The sequence below is a fragment of the Pteropus alecto genome, unplaced genomic scaffold (assembly GCF_000325575.1).
Source record: "Pteropus alecto unplaced genomic scaffold, ASM32557v1 scaffold102, whole genome shotgun sequence".
NCBI lineage: Eukaryota > Metazoa > Chordata > Mammalia > Chiroptera > Pteropodidae > Pteropus > Pteropus alecto.
In genome coordinates, this window is record NW_006432224.1 from 154,873 (window position 1) to 169,470 (window position 14,598).

The 14,598-nt window shown below is 50.5% G+C and overlaps 1 protein-coding gene and 1 pseudogene across 1 annotated transcript in view; one reads left to right on the top strand and one right to left on the bottom strand.

The window, feature by feature from the left end:
- Positions 1–14,598, top strand: part of LOC102887399 (E3 ubiquitin-protein ligase HERC2) — a 114,318-nt gene that overhangs the window by 32,627 nt on the left and 67,093 nt on the right. The window contains exons 19-30 of the mRNA XM_025043506.1: positions 35–198; positions 2,903–3,081; positions 5,087–5,271; positions 6,424–6,579; positions 7,266–7,451; positions 10,662–10,832; positions 11,203–11,306; positions 11,987–12,137; positions 12,897–13,111; positions 13,370–13,502; positions 13,594–13,721; positions 13,801–14,028. Coding sequence (XP_024899274.1) covers positions 35–198; positions 2,903–3,081; positions 5,087–5,271; positions 6,424–6,579; positions 7,266–7,451; positions 10,662–10,832; positions 11,203–11,306; positions 11,987–12,137; positions 12,897–13,111; positions 13,370–13,502; positions 13,594–13,721; positions 13,801–14,028 — 2,000 coding nt within the window. The remainder of the gene's footprint in view (positions 1–34; positions 199–2,902; positions 3,082–5,086; positions 5,272–6,423; positions 6,580–7,265; positions 7,452–10,661; positions 10,833–11,202; positions 11,307–11,986; positions 12,138–12,896; positions 13,112–13,369; positions 13,503–13,593; positions 13,722–13,800; positions 14,029–14,598) is intronic.
- Positions 8,282–8,400, bottom strand: LOC112475784 (annotated as a pseudogene).

Genomic DNA, 14,598 nt, shown 5'->3' on the forward strand with positions numbered 1-14,598 from the left:
GCCGGGCCGGCGGGGGAGGGCAGCTGGCCGGGCGGCGCTCCCTCACGTTGGCGAGAACACGGCCCTTTTCCAGTTTCAGGCAATGATGTGAACGTGAGCCCAGGCCGTCGCTTCATGATTGACCTTCTGGTGGGCAGCTTGATGGCCGACGGGGGCTTGGAGTCGGCCTTGAATGCAGCCATCACCGCCGAAATCCAGGTATGGCCGAGAGGCGCACACCGCTGACCCTGAAAAGCCCGCATTCGCGCGTGCGGGAAAGAGCACCCTTTCGTCCGAGTTACTGAAATACTGAAACGTAAAACTTAGTAACGGCCGGATGTTTTTTTTCTCTTTAATTTTTGTAAAAGTTAATTTGGGCCATGCTGATGACATATGCGAGGAGCAAGATCTGAAATGCCCCCCAATGTTTTCTGTAACTGAAAGTCTTTTATTTTACTATTTTAAAAGAGTTTAAGGCGGCATTCCGTGTGATAAAATGCACCCACTTTGTGTCCGTTTCAGTGAGTTGACAGTTCCTCTGATCACGCTATAAATCCTCTCCATCACCCCTGCACTCGGAGCTAGGACACGGCCCTCCTCCCTCAGGTTAATGGAGTGGCAGTTCTGAATGTCACACAAAAAGAGTCATATGTCCTTTTCTTCTGCTTCATTTTACCCTGATACTTCCAGATGCATCTGTCGCGTGTGTCGTCACTTTGTTCTCACGGCCGAGGAGTTTCACTGTGACGACGGCCCTGTCTGCCGTGCGCCTCTGTATAGACCTGTCTGCCATGCGCCTCTGTATAGACATTGGGTATTTTTGACACTGTGAAGCTGCTTTGATCATGTTGTGTACGAGTTGTTTAGCAAACACGTTTTTTCTCTTTAGTAAATACTTAAAATTATAATTTGCTGGGTCCTAGGGTGAGTGTGTGTCGACAGTTTCCCAAAGTGACTGTGCTATGCATACCTGACCCTGCCTGTGTGAGAGTTCTAGCTTTCTCGACCTTGCTGGACAGGAGGCAGGCAGTCGTTTTAACTTTAGCTCTTCTGGGGAGGGTGGGGTGAGGAATTAATTTATATTTGCATGTGCTTATTGGCCATTCGGAGCTTCTTTAGTTGCTTCCATTGTGATACTTTTTGACTTAAAAACTTATACTGATAAAATTAGATGAAGTCAGAGTGTTAAAAGATGTTTTTGAAAGCATACTTAAATACTTTAAGTTGAGAAAAATTAGACGAAAACAAGCATGTAATAATGTTGTGGCAGGTACCATCCTTTGTGTACCTGCGATTTTCCAGGTGCTGCGCTGCGTCCTTTACTTTGGTTTTCTCTTTTAACCACGTCAGCCATGTTGGGAGGAAAAAGTTGCTTTTAAAATCTACTTTATAGGTGTGGACTTAAGCACCACAGACATTTAGTGATTTGCTCAGGTGACAGGTTTGCTGACTCCCAGCCTCTTCATTTCTTCCTGTGCCCCACGGGTCCCCATGGGACAGCTGGCCTGGTGGAAGCAGTGACAGCAGGCAGAGGCGGTCCCCACGTGGGCCGGACAGTAACTGTGGCATGACCTAAGCAGTATTTTTACAACCTGTTGATTTAGTTCACAGGTGCTTATTCTGTGCTTCCTGCTGGAGAGGGAGACAGACCTTGAAGGCGGGGGGTGGGGCTACAGAGATCCACAGATTGTGGTCTCTGCGATAGTAATTGAGACACCTAAAAAATAGCCCAAAGGCCACTTCTTTTGAAATAAAAATGTTTTGAAGTGACAGGCAGAAACGAAAAAAACCTCATCATTTAGGAATAACCATTGGTAATATTTTTGCTGTAACAGCGTTGATTATGATACCAGAATTGGTCTCAGTGATATATCAGTTTGTTAATTTTCCACCCTCCCCTGTGGTGAATATTCTGCTTCTGGATTCGTTGGCTTTGTTGCTGTGGGAAGTATATCATACGGAAAGGGCATCACTTTTCTTTTTTAAAAAATACTTCCTAGTGTTGACAGTTTAAGTTTTAGACTTTGCTATTATAGATAAGTTTTAATACTGGTGGGTTACAAGTCACAGTAGGAGTGACTATTAGGGACAATAGAGATGAAAATGCCGGGTGAGAAGCATGCCCATTTTCAGCCTTTCCACGTGCCTGCTTCCCCTTAAGAGGCGTCCAGTGGCCGTCCAGCTCCATCCCTACCGCTGAGTCGCGTCTTCATCCCCAGATCCCTCAGGCCTGGGGAGGACTGTGCGTGTTTAGATGGTTCTGGCTTTCACCGTTAGAAAATAAAGCCCAGTAATAAAAACTTTGCTTTTTTACAGTGAATCTGGTTACTGGAACAGTGCCCGGTACCCAATAGGTCCTTAGGAATATCGGTTGCATTTGACTGGCAAAAGATGTTGAGCATCTTCTCACGTGCTGACTGGCCATTTGTGCCTTCTTCGAAGATATGTCTGTTTCAGTCCTCGACCTGATTTTAGATTGGGTTCAGTTTAACTATAACTGTTGGATTCTTTCTGTATTCTGGACACGTGTCTCTTGTCAAGTCTGAGACCTGGGAATCTGCTCTCCCATTCTGTGGATTGCTTTCCACGTCTGCACAGCAGACAGATGGCGGGGGTCGGGGGGTGCTGACCACTTTGGCCGTTTGTGAGAACTGCCAGCAGTAGTGAGGTTCTTGACAGAATGGGCTGGAGACCATCACCACAGGCTACCTGGATGTTGGATTTGTAGGACGAACAGCCTGTTTAGAAACTGAGCAGCAGAGCGACGGGACTTCCAACCGGGGGGTGTGGGCCGGTGTCACCGGGTGTGTGCGTTGGCGCCCAAAGGCAGGGACAGCTGGGCTGTGGGATCAGGGCTCAGCCAGGTTCCTTCGCCCCTGCTGCTAAGATAGCCGGCGACCAGTTTCTGTGTTACGAATCACAGGATATCGAAGCCAGAAAAGAAGCACAGAAGGAAAAAGAAATCGATGAGCAGGAAGTGGATGCCTCGGCGCTTCACAGAAGCAGGACCCCGCTGGACAAAGACCTCATCAACACCGGCATCTGTGAGTCCTCGGGGAAGCAGTGTCTGCCTCTGGTCCAGCTCGTCCAGCAGCTTCTCAGGTACACGTGGGATATTTTATTTTAATAGGGTTATTGGTTTTCATATTAAGATAGCGAAGTTGGCATTAGGGACTCAAAAATGTGTTTGGCTGTTGAGGAAATACTTGGCAAATTACTCAGGATAGTTTCGGGGTGGAGAGGTACAGACGAGAGGAGAACTTGCCGTGATGTTTGAAGCAGAGCCGGGGCTTCTGCAGAACCACTGGTTACTTTTTAAAAACGAATCGTATCATCGCCTCCTGTGTGTCTCAGATGGATGTGTAATTTTGTGAGACAACTTTAATTTAAGAGTGGAAGGAAGTAACGGAGTGGCGAGTGTTCTTTCCGAAGGCTTGTTCAGGAGGCGGTTATGAGTCAGAGTCAGAATGTGAACAGAGGCCGACTTGGCAAGGGCCGAAGGGCCAGACGCTGTTTGCTGAAAAATGTCAGCTGGCGTTTCAGTGCCATTCAAAAAGTGAAGGAGGTGACTTCTGAGAGGTTGTTACTGCCCGTTGTGAACGGAAGCCCAGGCGAATGCGGCTCCTGGTTCGTGTGACCGTCAGCACGCAGAGCCAGCACAGCCCTGGCCGGTGGCTCGGGCAACAGGTCCAGGGAGCAGCAGTCCCTGCGCGTCCAGAGCGGTGGCGGCTGGAGGCTGTGTGGGGACAGCCTGCTGTCCACACCTGAGACACCAGAAGCTACTGGGCACGCTGAACTCTTAAAAGAGACGTTTTAGAGCAAGCTCCTTAGAGTAGATGCTAATTTCAAAAAAAAAAAATGTTTTTGTTGTTTTCTTGTTTTTGTCTAATCATGTTTCCTCTGGTCAGCATTTCACGCATTCGGGCCTTCCACGTAGCTAACTGAAGAAAGGGAATTAACTCTGTCAGTGCAGGTGGCGGGGGTGGGGCAGCCTGGCGTTCGCTCCTAGGGACTCTTGGCGCTGACGCCTGCGGGAAGTGGGCAGTTGTGACTCCGCCAGCGGGTGACAGGAAGAACCACAGAGCGGGGCCGCGTCCCGGTTAGTGTTCAGGGGGCAGTGAGGAAGTGGACGTGGAGCGTTCGCGGCGAGGAGGTCAGGTTCTGTGCAGCTGTCTCGCAGCACGAGCGCGTGCGTCGAAAGGGCCCTTCTGGGTTCCCGGTGGGCAGGTGACTGCTCTCCTGCCGCCCTGCTCGCTCACTGTTTGTTCCGTTGGGGAGGACAGGCCTGCCTGTCTGCTTTGACTCCTTCCCCCCACTTCCCACGGCCTCCTGTTCTCGGTTCTGGGGCTCAGGCCTTGTTCGCCTGGCCCTGGGACCGGCCCTGGGTGGCAGGGTCTTGTTGGTGTCCCGTTCCTCTTACCCGCCCTCACACTGACGTTGTTTACCTCAGACAGAGACAGGCACCGTGCCCTGCGGAGCTTGGCATCACGGCCCGGCGCGCCGTCGCCCGCGGCGTCCCTTCCCCTCCCTGTCCCTTCGCATTGTGCCGCGGAGCCAGAACACGTCTGCTCTTCACTGGCGCCTCCCGGGACACGCGCGTCCCCTCCTTCCCCCCTCTGACTGACGGTCTGGACGCAAGTCAGCCTTGTCCCTTGCTTCTGGGTCCTTCGAGGACATGTCACCGCGACCCGGGGCATTTGCACCCGGTCGGTCTTCCCGTCCTGGCTGAGCCCCGGAGCCCCGCGTGGTCCGCTTGGGCGCTTGCTCGAGACCGCGGAGGCAGTGTCGCTTGTGTATTTGAAATGCGACTTTGGACAAAAATTGTTGTCGCAGCCGCATTTCTGTCCAGAGGTCCACGCGGGCCGTTTCTGTCACCTTGGGCCAGTGCACGCAGCTCTGAGGAGCGCGTCTGTCAGGCCGACGGCCTGAGTCCACTTTCGGCGTCTTCTCTGCTCAGAGGCCGTGCGTGCCGTTGCACAGCTGCCACGTGTTTGGGGAGCGTCACATCTGTATTTCTGATTTGACTTGTGTCGTGATTTTTTTAACCACCTTTAATTTATAATCAGCCCCGCCCGTTTGATTTTGCGACCCTCTTTACCCTGTGCAGAAACATCGCTTCCCAGACGGTAGCCAGGTTGAAGGATGTCGCCCGTCGGATTTCGTCGTGTCTGGACTTGGAGCAGCAGAGCCGTGACAAGTCCGCCTCCCTGGACCTGTTGCTGCGTTTCCAGCGCTTACTTATCAGTAAACTTTATCCGGGAGAAAGTGTTGGGCAGACCTCAGATACTTTTAGTGAGTTGCTGAAATGTTAAAGTGCCTTGTGTGTGTTTTCGGCTTTTCCGTGTAGGTTTTGGACCAGTCGGTCGAGCGCGCCCAGGTGCGTGGTCCTCGTGCGTTTCAGCGCACCCATTTGGGGACTTTGTTTTGCACCCACCTTTACTTGGATGAATGTTTCTGTATTAGACTCATCGATATATTTTTTTTTTAATCTCATCGTCTTAACGTTTAAGTTTTTCACACATCAGGGATGGCATCCTTTATGTTCAGGTCAGTCTCACAGAAGGTTTATTAGACTTATTCTGAGTGTTTCCTATGGACTGTCGGAGAGTGACATAGTGTGGGAATGTCATGCCATAGGCTTCGTCTGTCACACTGGGAAGCCAGCCGGGTGTAGGGGGAGAGAGTCATCGTTAGGGCAAGGCTGGGTCTCTGCTTATTAGCTGCCGGACGTGGGACCAGGTCCTGGGGGCTATAGATGACATTGCTCTCCCACAGACCTGGGCTGTTACTTGAGGGTGCCCGTGAGGATTACGGTAGGGTGACATGTAGTTTCAGCTCTGCACACGATGTCCACAAGCTTGGGAGTCAGTGGCCGGCTCTCTGGAAAGTAGCGCTCTCTGTCGAGGACGGAACGGTTTGCTGCTTTGCTAGTCTTTTTCTAGCTGGTCCATGCGAACATAACAGAACTTCCCGAAAAGAGTTAGGCATTTGGAGATGATGGGAAATTGCAGGTTGAAATAAAGTCTGAAAGCAGTGACCATCTCAAAGACATGAAGTCACAAGGAAGAGCCACATAGGAAGAAAAGGTGGAAGATTTTCTGAGATCGAGGGATGCCTAAATTTGCTCACTGGGAATAATTTATAAGCCTTAAGCCCTGACTTAGAAAATATTTGTGTATCGAATATAAGACTTTAGAACTCTAAGTTATGTCTTTAGTGTTTATACACCCAGAGTTTCTGGGTACCGTGAAGTACAGTGTATAAAAATCGACAAAACCAGATTTACGGTTTCAAATTACATGATATAAAAAGAGCCAGGGACTAGGGTGTGGTTCCTATTTGAGGAAATTATTGTAGGGATGGTAGTGAGGAGTGGAGCGACTCAGTGTATTTGCAGCGTAGATTTTAATAGGGGTAATCGAATCTTCTCCGTCTTTCCGTGAGGTCCCGAGCTCATGGGCGTGGGCTCCTTGCTGAAGAAGTACACGGCCCTCTTGTGCACACACATCGGAGACATACTGCCCGTGGCTGCCAGCATCGCTTCGACCAGCTGGCGCCATTTCGCGGAGGTGGCCTGCATCGTGGAAGGGGACTTCACCGGTACCTTTCTTGTTTCCTCCCCGACACGCACTCACTTTTAGGGATTGATGAGAGTCAAATTTACCAGTTCCCGGGAAACCTGCTTGCTTTTCCTTCATATGTTTTCTAGTCCTGTTGCTGTTTCTCCTTTGTTTTTTAGTTACTGACTCTGTTAAGGAACTTGGCACAGGAGTCGGGGTGTCACTGTAAATATGATTAGTGATTTAGGGTCATGCCACGGTTACTAACACTTCAGTAGAGAGGTCCGTGGTAATCAGCTAGTTCTTTTTTTTTCCCAGCAATATAAAAATTAGTTGTCCTTTTCTGGACCTTAATAAATTTCAGTGTTGCTTACCGTTTTTTCAAGTTAATTCTCTGACATGGGGTCATTGTTACTGAGTGCTTTTTCCTGATAGCAAGCTTAGTTGTCAACACGTAATTTTCTGTATAAGACTCTAGTTAATACTTCTGTGTTAAAACAGTGTTTTTGAAAAGTATTGTTGTAAATCAAAGGATTGTTTGATACTTATGTCTGTCTCTTTCAAAATGGAAGATAAAGTAATCCTGTAGGAATATGCTAAAGCGTTCCTTATTTTGTGATTTATCAGAATTTAAACCTAGAACAAGCTTATAAAGTAGTTTAATAGGAGGATAAATGCTTCCATTTAAATCTTAACGCGTTATAATTTTTTCCTTCTTACACGTAGGTGTTCTCCTTCCAGAACTAGTAGTTTCTATAGTGCTGCTGCTCAGCAAAAACGCAGGTCTCATGCAGGAGGCTGGAGCTGTCCCTCTGCTCGGTGGCCTGTTACCGCATCTGGATCGGTTCAACCACCTGGCACCAGGAAAGGAACGGGATGACCATGAGGAGTTAGCCTGGCCCGGCATCATGGGTACGGCGTGTTAACTCAGATGGCTTTCTAAGGAAAGTTTCTCCTAGTCTGACCTGTTCTTGCCGTTCCGTTTGAAAGAACCCTTGCCCGAGGAAGACCCCTGCCCGCGCTTGTTCCTCGTGGCAGCGTGAGTGGGAAGTGAAGACAATCCAGAGCAGAGATTTTTCTCTTAGTAATGGTTGTCACATCCTGAAATGGGTTCTTTTAGAAAGTTCTGGAAAACCCTTGCTTGGGTGTCTGCAGAAGGTGCTGTTGAGGTGGTTAGACAAAGCCCAGCTCTGGAGGCAGACGGCGAGCCCGGGGTGACTTTCTGGGCTTACCGGTGGTGCCTGACGTGACCAAGTGTGCAGCTTCGGCGCGACGGAGCTCTTCCGTACTGGACGTCTCGTGCTTACCAGATGGGACGACGCTTGTCTTCTCTTTGACGGTTTTGAATCTAAGTCTAAGTCACCATACTCTGTATGGTTCTGACTTCCTGGACTCGTTGACTTAATCGAAGTTGTGGTTCAACTTTCATTTCATGGAGAAACTCAAGCAAGGTGGGCTGTTCCTCCACCTTAGGACATAGGAGCTTAAAACAAGGAGTAGCAGTCGTCCTGAGGAAACCAAGCTTAGGGTCTTGTTTCTTATTTTTTTAATAGGGCTAATATTTTTAGCACCATCTGTCTATTTTTATGAACTTCAGTGGTTATTTTTGTCTCTGTGCTCGATATCGTTGGATCAGTAGTTCAAACTTACTCATTTTTCTTTGTAGGCGAGGCAACCCTTGGCTGACCTCACAGATTGCAAGGACCCTGTCAGCTTACAATCCCTTATTTTTTATTTTTTTACACCTACAGCACCTGGTCTTCCTAGGTGGTCTCCCATCCAAGTACTCACCAGGCCCGACCCTGCTTAGCTTCTGAGATCCGAGGGGATCGGTCTTGTTCAGGGTGGCATGGCCGTAGACTAAAACGTACTTACTTTAAAACCTGTTTTTCTTGTGAACGGTGACATGCACGTGAAAGTACAGAACCCCGCTCATTTGTCACCAAGAAAACTGCCTGACATCGTGCAGATCAGGAAAGGGGCGCTGGCAGCACCCCCAGCACTCCCTGTCATCCCCCGAGGGCACGCGCCCTGGGAGTTTGCCTGCTTCAACGTTTTTCCGTCTGCTGCTTCGCGGTTCGTAAGGCAGGCTTCAGCGCGCAGTGCCAGGTTCCCGCAGCGCGCCGATGTTCATCCCCACGGAGCATGACAGTTCATTGTTCGGCCTCCGTTCCCAGAGGTCACACATCGTTTGTCACTCAGCACCTTTGGGCGAAAGAGCTGTCCTTGGTCACTCTTTTGGAGCAGCACCTTGGTCTGCTTGGTCAAGTGGCCGTCTGTGTCCGATCTGACAGCTCCCGTTCCTCGGTTTCTCTCGTAGTGTGGAGCAGAAATTCGGCGTCTGACCGGAGCAGCACCTTGGTCTGCTTGGTCAAGTGGACGTCTGTGTCCGATCTGACAGCTCTCGTTCCTCGGTTTCTCTCTCGTAGTGTGGAGCAGAAATTCGGCGTCTGACCTTCCCAGGGCTCGCCATGCCGTTCCCCGCAGGGCTGCAGCGGGGCACAGGGAGGCTTCTTGTCTCGCCACGTCCTCGCCAGGCCTGGCTTTTGTTTCTGGCTTTGGTTTCGATGGTAGCCGTCCTCATCGATGCAGCGGTACTTACAACATTGTGGTTTTGATTTGGTCTCCCCTCAGGATAAGTAGTCACACGGATCTGTCCGCGTGCTTATTGGCCACTTCCATATCTTCGGAGAAATGTCCATTCAAGTTCTTTTCCTCTCTTCGCGTCAGGTTTTTTCGGTTGCTGTCGTGGAGTGTTAGGAGTTCCGGATCCATATGATGCGCAAACGTTTTCTCCCATTCTGCGGGTTACCTTTTTGTTCTGTCGATAGTGTCCTTTGATGTTTAATTTTGGTGAAGTGCAACTTGCCTATTTTTTCTTTTGTTGCCCATGCTTTTGGTGGTTTGTCCACGAAATCTTTGCCACATCCAATGTCATGAAGCTTTTCTCTTGTTTTCTCCTGACAGCTTTATTTATATTTTTCAGTCTTAGCTCTTACCTCTAGCTGTTCGATGGCTTTTAGGTGTCTGACCTACTTGGAGTTCATTTCTGCACGCGAGTGCCGCACGTCGCAGTGGGTCGATGCGTGCTCCTGGTCTCCTTACCCGACAGCCTAACTCCAGGCCCCTCCTCCCTTTCTTTGAACGTACTATTTATTTTTCAGAGAGGCAGGGAATGTGTGCTGGAGCATTTCACATTTTTCGAACTTCGCCGATCGCATTTTCTTCATCCAGTCTCATGTTTCCTATCACTTACGTTTTCTCTGGACTGTGGTTACAGGGGTCAGCTGCCTGTCTTGTCGGCTCGGAGGCCCGTGATTCTGGGTGCCCCTCCCCCAGTTCTGTTCGGGTGGTCCAGGGAGTTCGTGCGTAGTCTGCCCTCTGAGATCCCCAGCACCCTGGCCCTTGGCCGTTTGGTTAGCATGAGGTACAGTTTGCGCAGGAGAGACGTCATCCACCCCCTCTAACCGTTTCTCATGACATCGAGTTGCTGTCCTAGCAGTTCCAAAGGTGACCAGGGACGTTTCTTTGAGTGTCATTATTAACTCATAGAATTTTATTGATTCGATGTTTATTAACTTGTTTGCATTTAGCTTTTCTTTTTCCCTAATATAAACATTTGAAGTTGAGATGCCCCCTCAGATGTGCATTTAGCTGCATGTCGTCAGTATCTGCAGTATTTCCATTGTCGTTCATTTCACCATGTTTTCTAATTTCCGTAGTTACTTTTTTTCTGGGAATTTTGTATGACTTAGAAAATATATTCCATAATTTCGAACATGTGGAGAAATTTCATTTTATTTTTGTTACCTGTTTCCGATTTAACTGCGCTGCGGTCGGCGTTCCTGCCCCGCTGCCGCATTTCTTTGAGGTCTTTGAGATGCGCTGTTTCTCGGGCTGTGGTCAGCTTGTTTCTCCAGCTGCTCATGTGGTGGTGGTTTTGTTTTTGTTTTTGAAATCATTCTGTATCCTTGCCAAATTCTTGTTTGTGGTGTTAGTTACTGCAAGAGGTGCTTGCTCTCATCGTGATGGTGGAGTTGTCTGTTTATGTTCTTACAGTTTGTTCTAGTCGTTTCATCTGTTGATTTATTGATTTATTGATTATGGTTTCTGTATATACAGAGTCATTTTTTACAGGTCAGAACTGCAGAAACAATGAGGAAGTGACACTCATACGCAAAGCTGATTTGGAGAACCACAATAAAGATGGAGGCTTCTGGACCGTGATCGATGGGAAAGTGTATGACATAAAGGACTTCCAGACCCAGTCGTTAACAGGGAATAGTATTCTTGGTAAGAACACGCTTTCTGCTTCGTGGCTAAGAGTTGCAGCAGATGTCATTTTAAGCATTTGGCTTTTAAATGCTTAATTAAGTACTACTGCTCCAGCCCTCACGTTTGAACCTGTCTGTGACTTCGAAGTCCGTCCTATCATTTGAAGAATTTCTCATCGTGATGCAATTTTGTTCTTCCAACACTTGTTGGAACTCGTCCCAACTTCTCAGTTAGCCTGGGCAGCCCCGGATGTGGGTGACAGATCGTTATACTCTGGTGACCCTAACTTTGGCGTTAACCTGCCCGGTCTGTTTCACATCGCCGTTCCTGCCGCCGCCACCCGGGCCGGCAGCCTGGGAGCCACGTGCCTTTGTTCCTCTCGTTCCAGCTCAGTTTGCAGGGGAGGACCCAGTTGTAGCTCTGGAAGCTGCTTTGCAGTTCGAAGACACGCGGGAGTCGATGCACGCCTTCTGCGTGGGCCAGTACCTGGAGGTGAGGCCGTGTGCGGTGTGCACGCGGTGTGGCGGGGACCCTCTGTCTGACATCAGGATAAGTAACTTGACATTTATTTGTGTGATGTACTGGTCTTGAAACATTATTTTCTAATCGCTAATTTGTTAGAAGTGTAGACTCTTTCACACAAAAAAGGAGGTTAACCTTGGGTCTTCACAATTTCATTGTGCACTTAGATAGACATTTGGAACGACGTGCCATCTTAAGCGATGTATTTTGGAGAAGAAGTAGTGTCATTCTTTAGAATAGAAACGTCTTTCCGACGGTCGTGTGAATGACTTTATTTTTTCCACATGTGTGGTCACAGCTCACTGACAGCAATACTATCATGTCATGTTTTTGTTTCTCTTTGGGTTCTTCGCATAACATCATGAATACTGCTTCTAGAAACTTCTGTCTCATTCCCCAAAGAATATCATAGCACAGGTGTTGTCGCGCGCCGCGGTCCCCCACCAGCAGGCCGGCACGGCGAGGGTCCTCCGCTGTGTGGGTGGCGGTGTGAGTCCCTGGTTGCAGGGCGCGGGACTAGGCCCTGAGCACCTGGCTCGCTTCCTCACAGCCGTGCAGCTTGTGAAGGGACAAGAGTTTCACTTTTCCCGGTTTGCTGTTTTTCGTCAACCCTGTTTTCTCAGACTGACAGTGACTTTCGTTTCTCACAGCCTGACCAAGAAGTCGTCACTGTCCCAGACCTGGGAAGTCTGTCTTCGCCCCTGATGGACACAGAGAGGAACCTGGGCCTGCTTCTCGGCTTGCACGCCTCCTATTTAGCTGTGAGCACGCCGCTGTCTCCCGTCGAGGTCGAATGTGCCAGTAAGAGAAACTGTGTTTTCTGCGAATAGGTTAGCAGGTCCTTTACTGACTGCACAGCGGAGGCCGCGCTGCCTCAGCCCCGTGCCCCCGTCATACTTCGTGGCATGCAGCTGCCCGGTCAGCAACTTGTGTGAGTGGTGCCTTAGCACCCCCTTCCCTGTTCAAATGCGAAGCCCGGTCTTCCCGTGCGGGCAGCTGGTAAATGAGAATGGGACTCTCGCCCCGAGTGCTGGTGCCAGGCCTGAGGCGTGCTGAGTAACCAGGCAGCACGTCCTGGTTACTCACGTAGGCACAGGAGGCCTCGGAGATGCTGCGCGGTGGGCTCCAGCCCGCCGCAGCAGAGCGAACGTCGCAATGGAGCGACTCACACGAAGTTTTCGGTGTCCCAGTGCGTGTAAACATTCTGTTTACACCAGACTGTAGTCTGTTAGGTGTGCCATAGCGTCGTGCCTAAAACGCTGTAATTAAAAAATATTTCGTTGCTCAAAATGCTGACCACAGTCTGAGCCTCAGCGAGTCCTGGTCTTTGCTGGTGGAGGGTCTGCCTCGATGTTCATGAAAACACCGAAGCACAGCACAGCAGAGCGTGACGGGACAAGATGGGCCCGTGTATGGATTCGAAGCCAGCCTCTGTCACTGCCAGCTGTGACTTTCACATGAGCGATGCACAGTTTCATCTAAATCAAGTATTCAGTTCTTTTTCTTGTTGCGGCTCAGTCTGAACAGTGCTGAGGGTTTTGTAATGTTTGCACTTCCCAGAGTGGCTCCAGTCATCCGTCTTCTCTGGGGGCCTGCAGACCAGCCAGATCCACTACAGCTACAATGAGGAGAAAGACGAGGACCACTGCAGCTCTCCGGGAGGCACTCCCGCCAGCAAGTCCCGGCTGTGCTCCCACGGCCGCGCCCTGGGCGACCATTCCCAGGCGTTCCTGCAGGCCCTCGCTGACAACAACGTGCAGGATCACAACGTCAAGGTGAGCGCGACCGTGCACACCCAGCGCCCTCCCGTCCGCCTCCGGGCTTCGACCCGTGAGCACCTTCGCGCGCTTTGAGCAGCTTGGCGCTGCTGTTTACACGTTTTTCGGAGGGCTGGGTCAGAGGGGACGGCTTGGTTTGGTTCGGAATGCCAGCGACACCGAAGGCAAAGTCACCGGAAGCTGCAGCGTGTGTTTAGCATTCACGACGACGTGCTGCGGTGGCTCGGGAGTTGCCTCCAACTGTTTGCGTTGCAGGACTTTCTGTGTCAGATAGAAAGGTACTGTAGGCAGTGCCACCTGACCACGCCGATCACGTTTCCTCCCGAGCATCCCGTGGAAGAGGTCGGCCGCTTGCTACTCTGCTGCCTCTTGAAGCACGAAGACTTAGGTATGAAGCTTGACGTTTCCGCCCTCTGGAGACCTTGACTGACGTGCGGTACATACTCTCGCCCTGCCCCTCACGTGAATGTCTTTCCCAGGTCACGTGGCATTGTCTCTAGCTCACGCCGGTACACTTGGTATGGAACAAGTCAAGCACAGGGCGCTGCCCAAGTCAGTGGTGGACGTGTGCAGAGTTGTCTACCAGGCGAAATGCTCGCTCATTAAGGTAAAGGGGTTCCGGCTGTCTTTCTTCCGTGCGCCGCAGCCGTTGCTAAAGTGTCGTTGTCTCTCGCTTGACTTCGTAGACACATCAGGAGCAGGGCCGCTCTTACAAGGAGGTCTGCGCCCCGGTCATCGAACGTTTGAGATTCCTCTTTAACGAGCTGAGACCCGCGGTTTGCAGCGATCTGTCCATAATGTCCAAGTTTAAACTGTTAGGTTCCGTGCCCCGCTGGAGGAGGATAGCCCAGAAGATAATTCGGGAGCGAAGGAAAAAGAAAGGTGAGAGCGCGGAAGGTGGGAAGTGCTGTCACGTGCGCGCGTCCGCCGCGCGGCAGAGGCCGTGACCGGGTCGGAGCCGCTCGCTGGCGTTGCTGCGCCACGGCCGTGCTCACCGGGGGCGTTCGAGCTTGAACGCTCGGACCCGGCTTGGTTTTTTCCCAGACAGCAGGTCGTGGCGCGACTTTGGGATTGAGTGCGCTGTGATTTGGTAACTAGTAGGTCGGTGCTGAAAACACTGTCAGGCTCAGCGAACTGACGGGGCGTGGGAGGCGTTCTTGCCGCTCGTCCCGGGGCGGAGGTACGTAGGGATGTCGCGTCTTTGCAGGAGTCTTGCCGTTCTTGTAGAGAGGGGTTTTTCTTTGAAATACCGAGCTTTCTGATATAAAAGGAATTAGAATTAATATTACTTTCAGGAAGCAGCTGTGTAGGGATGTGGGAAAGACTTTGCATTATTAAATAACTAGAATATGAGTAAATCCTGAGTTGATCGTCCCTGAGCAAACCCTTAAGTGCACAACTTGTCTGAGTCCTGGAGATGCTCTGGGTGAGGGAGTCCCGACAAGGACACTTATGGGCCCCCCACCCAGGACCCCGGCAGCAGT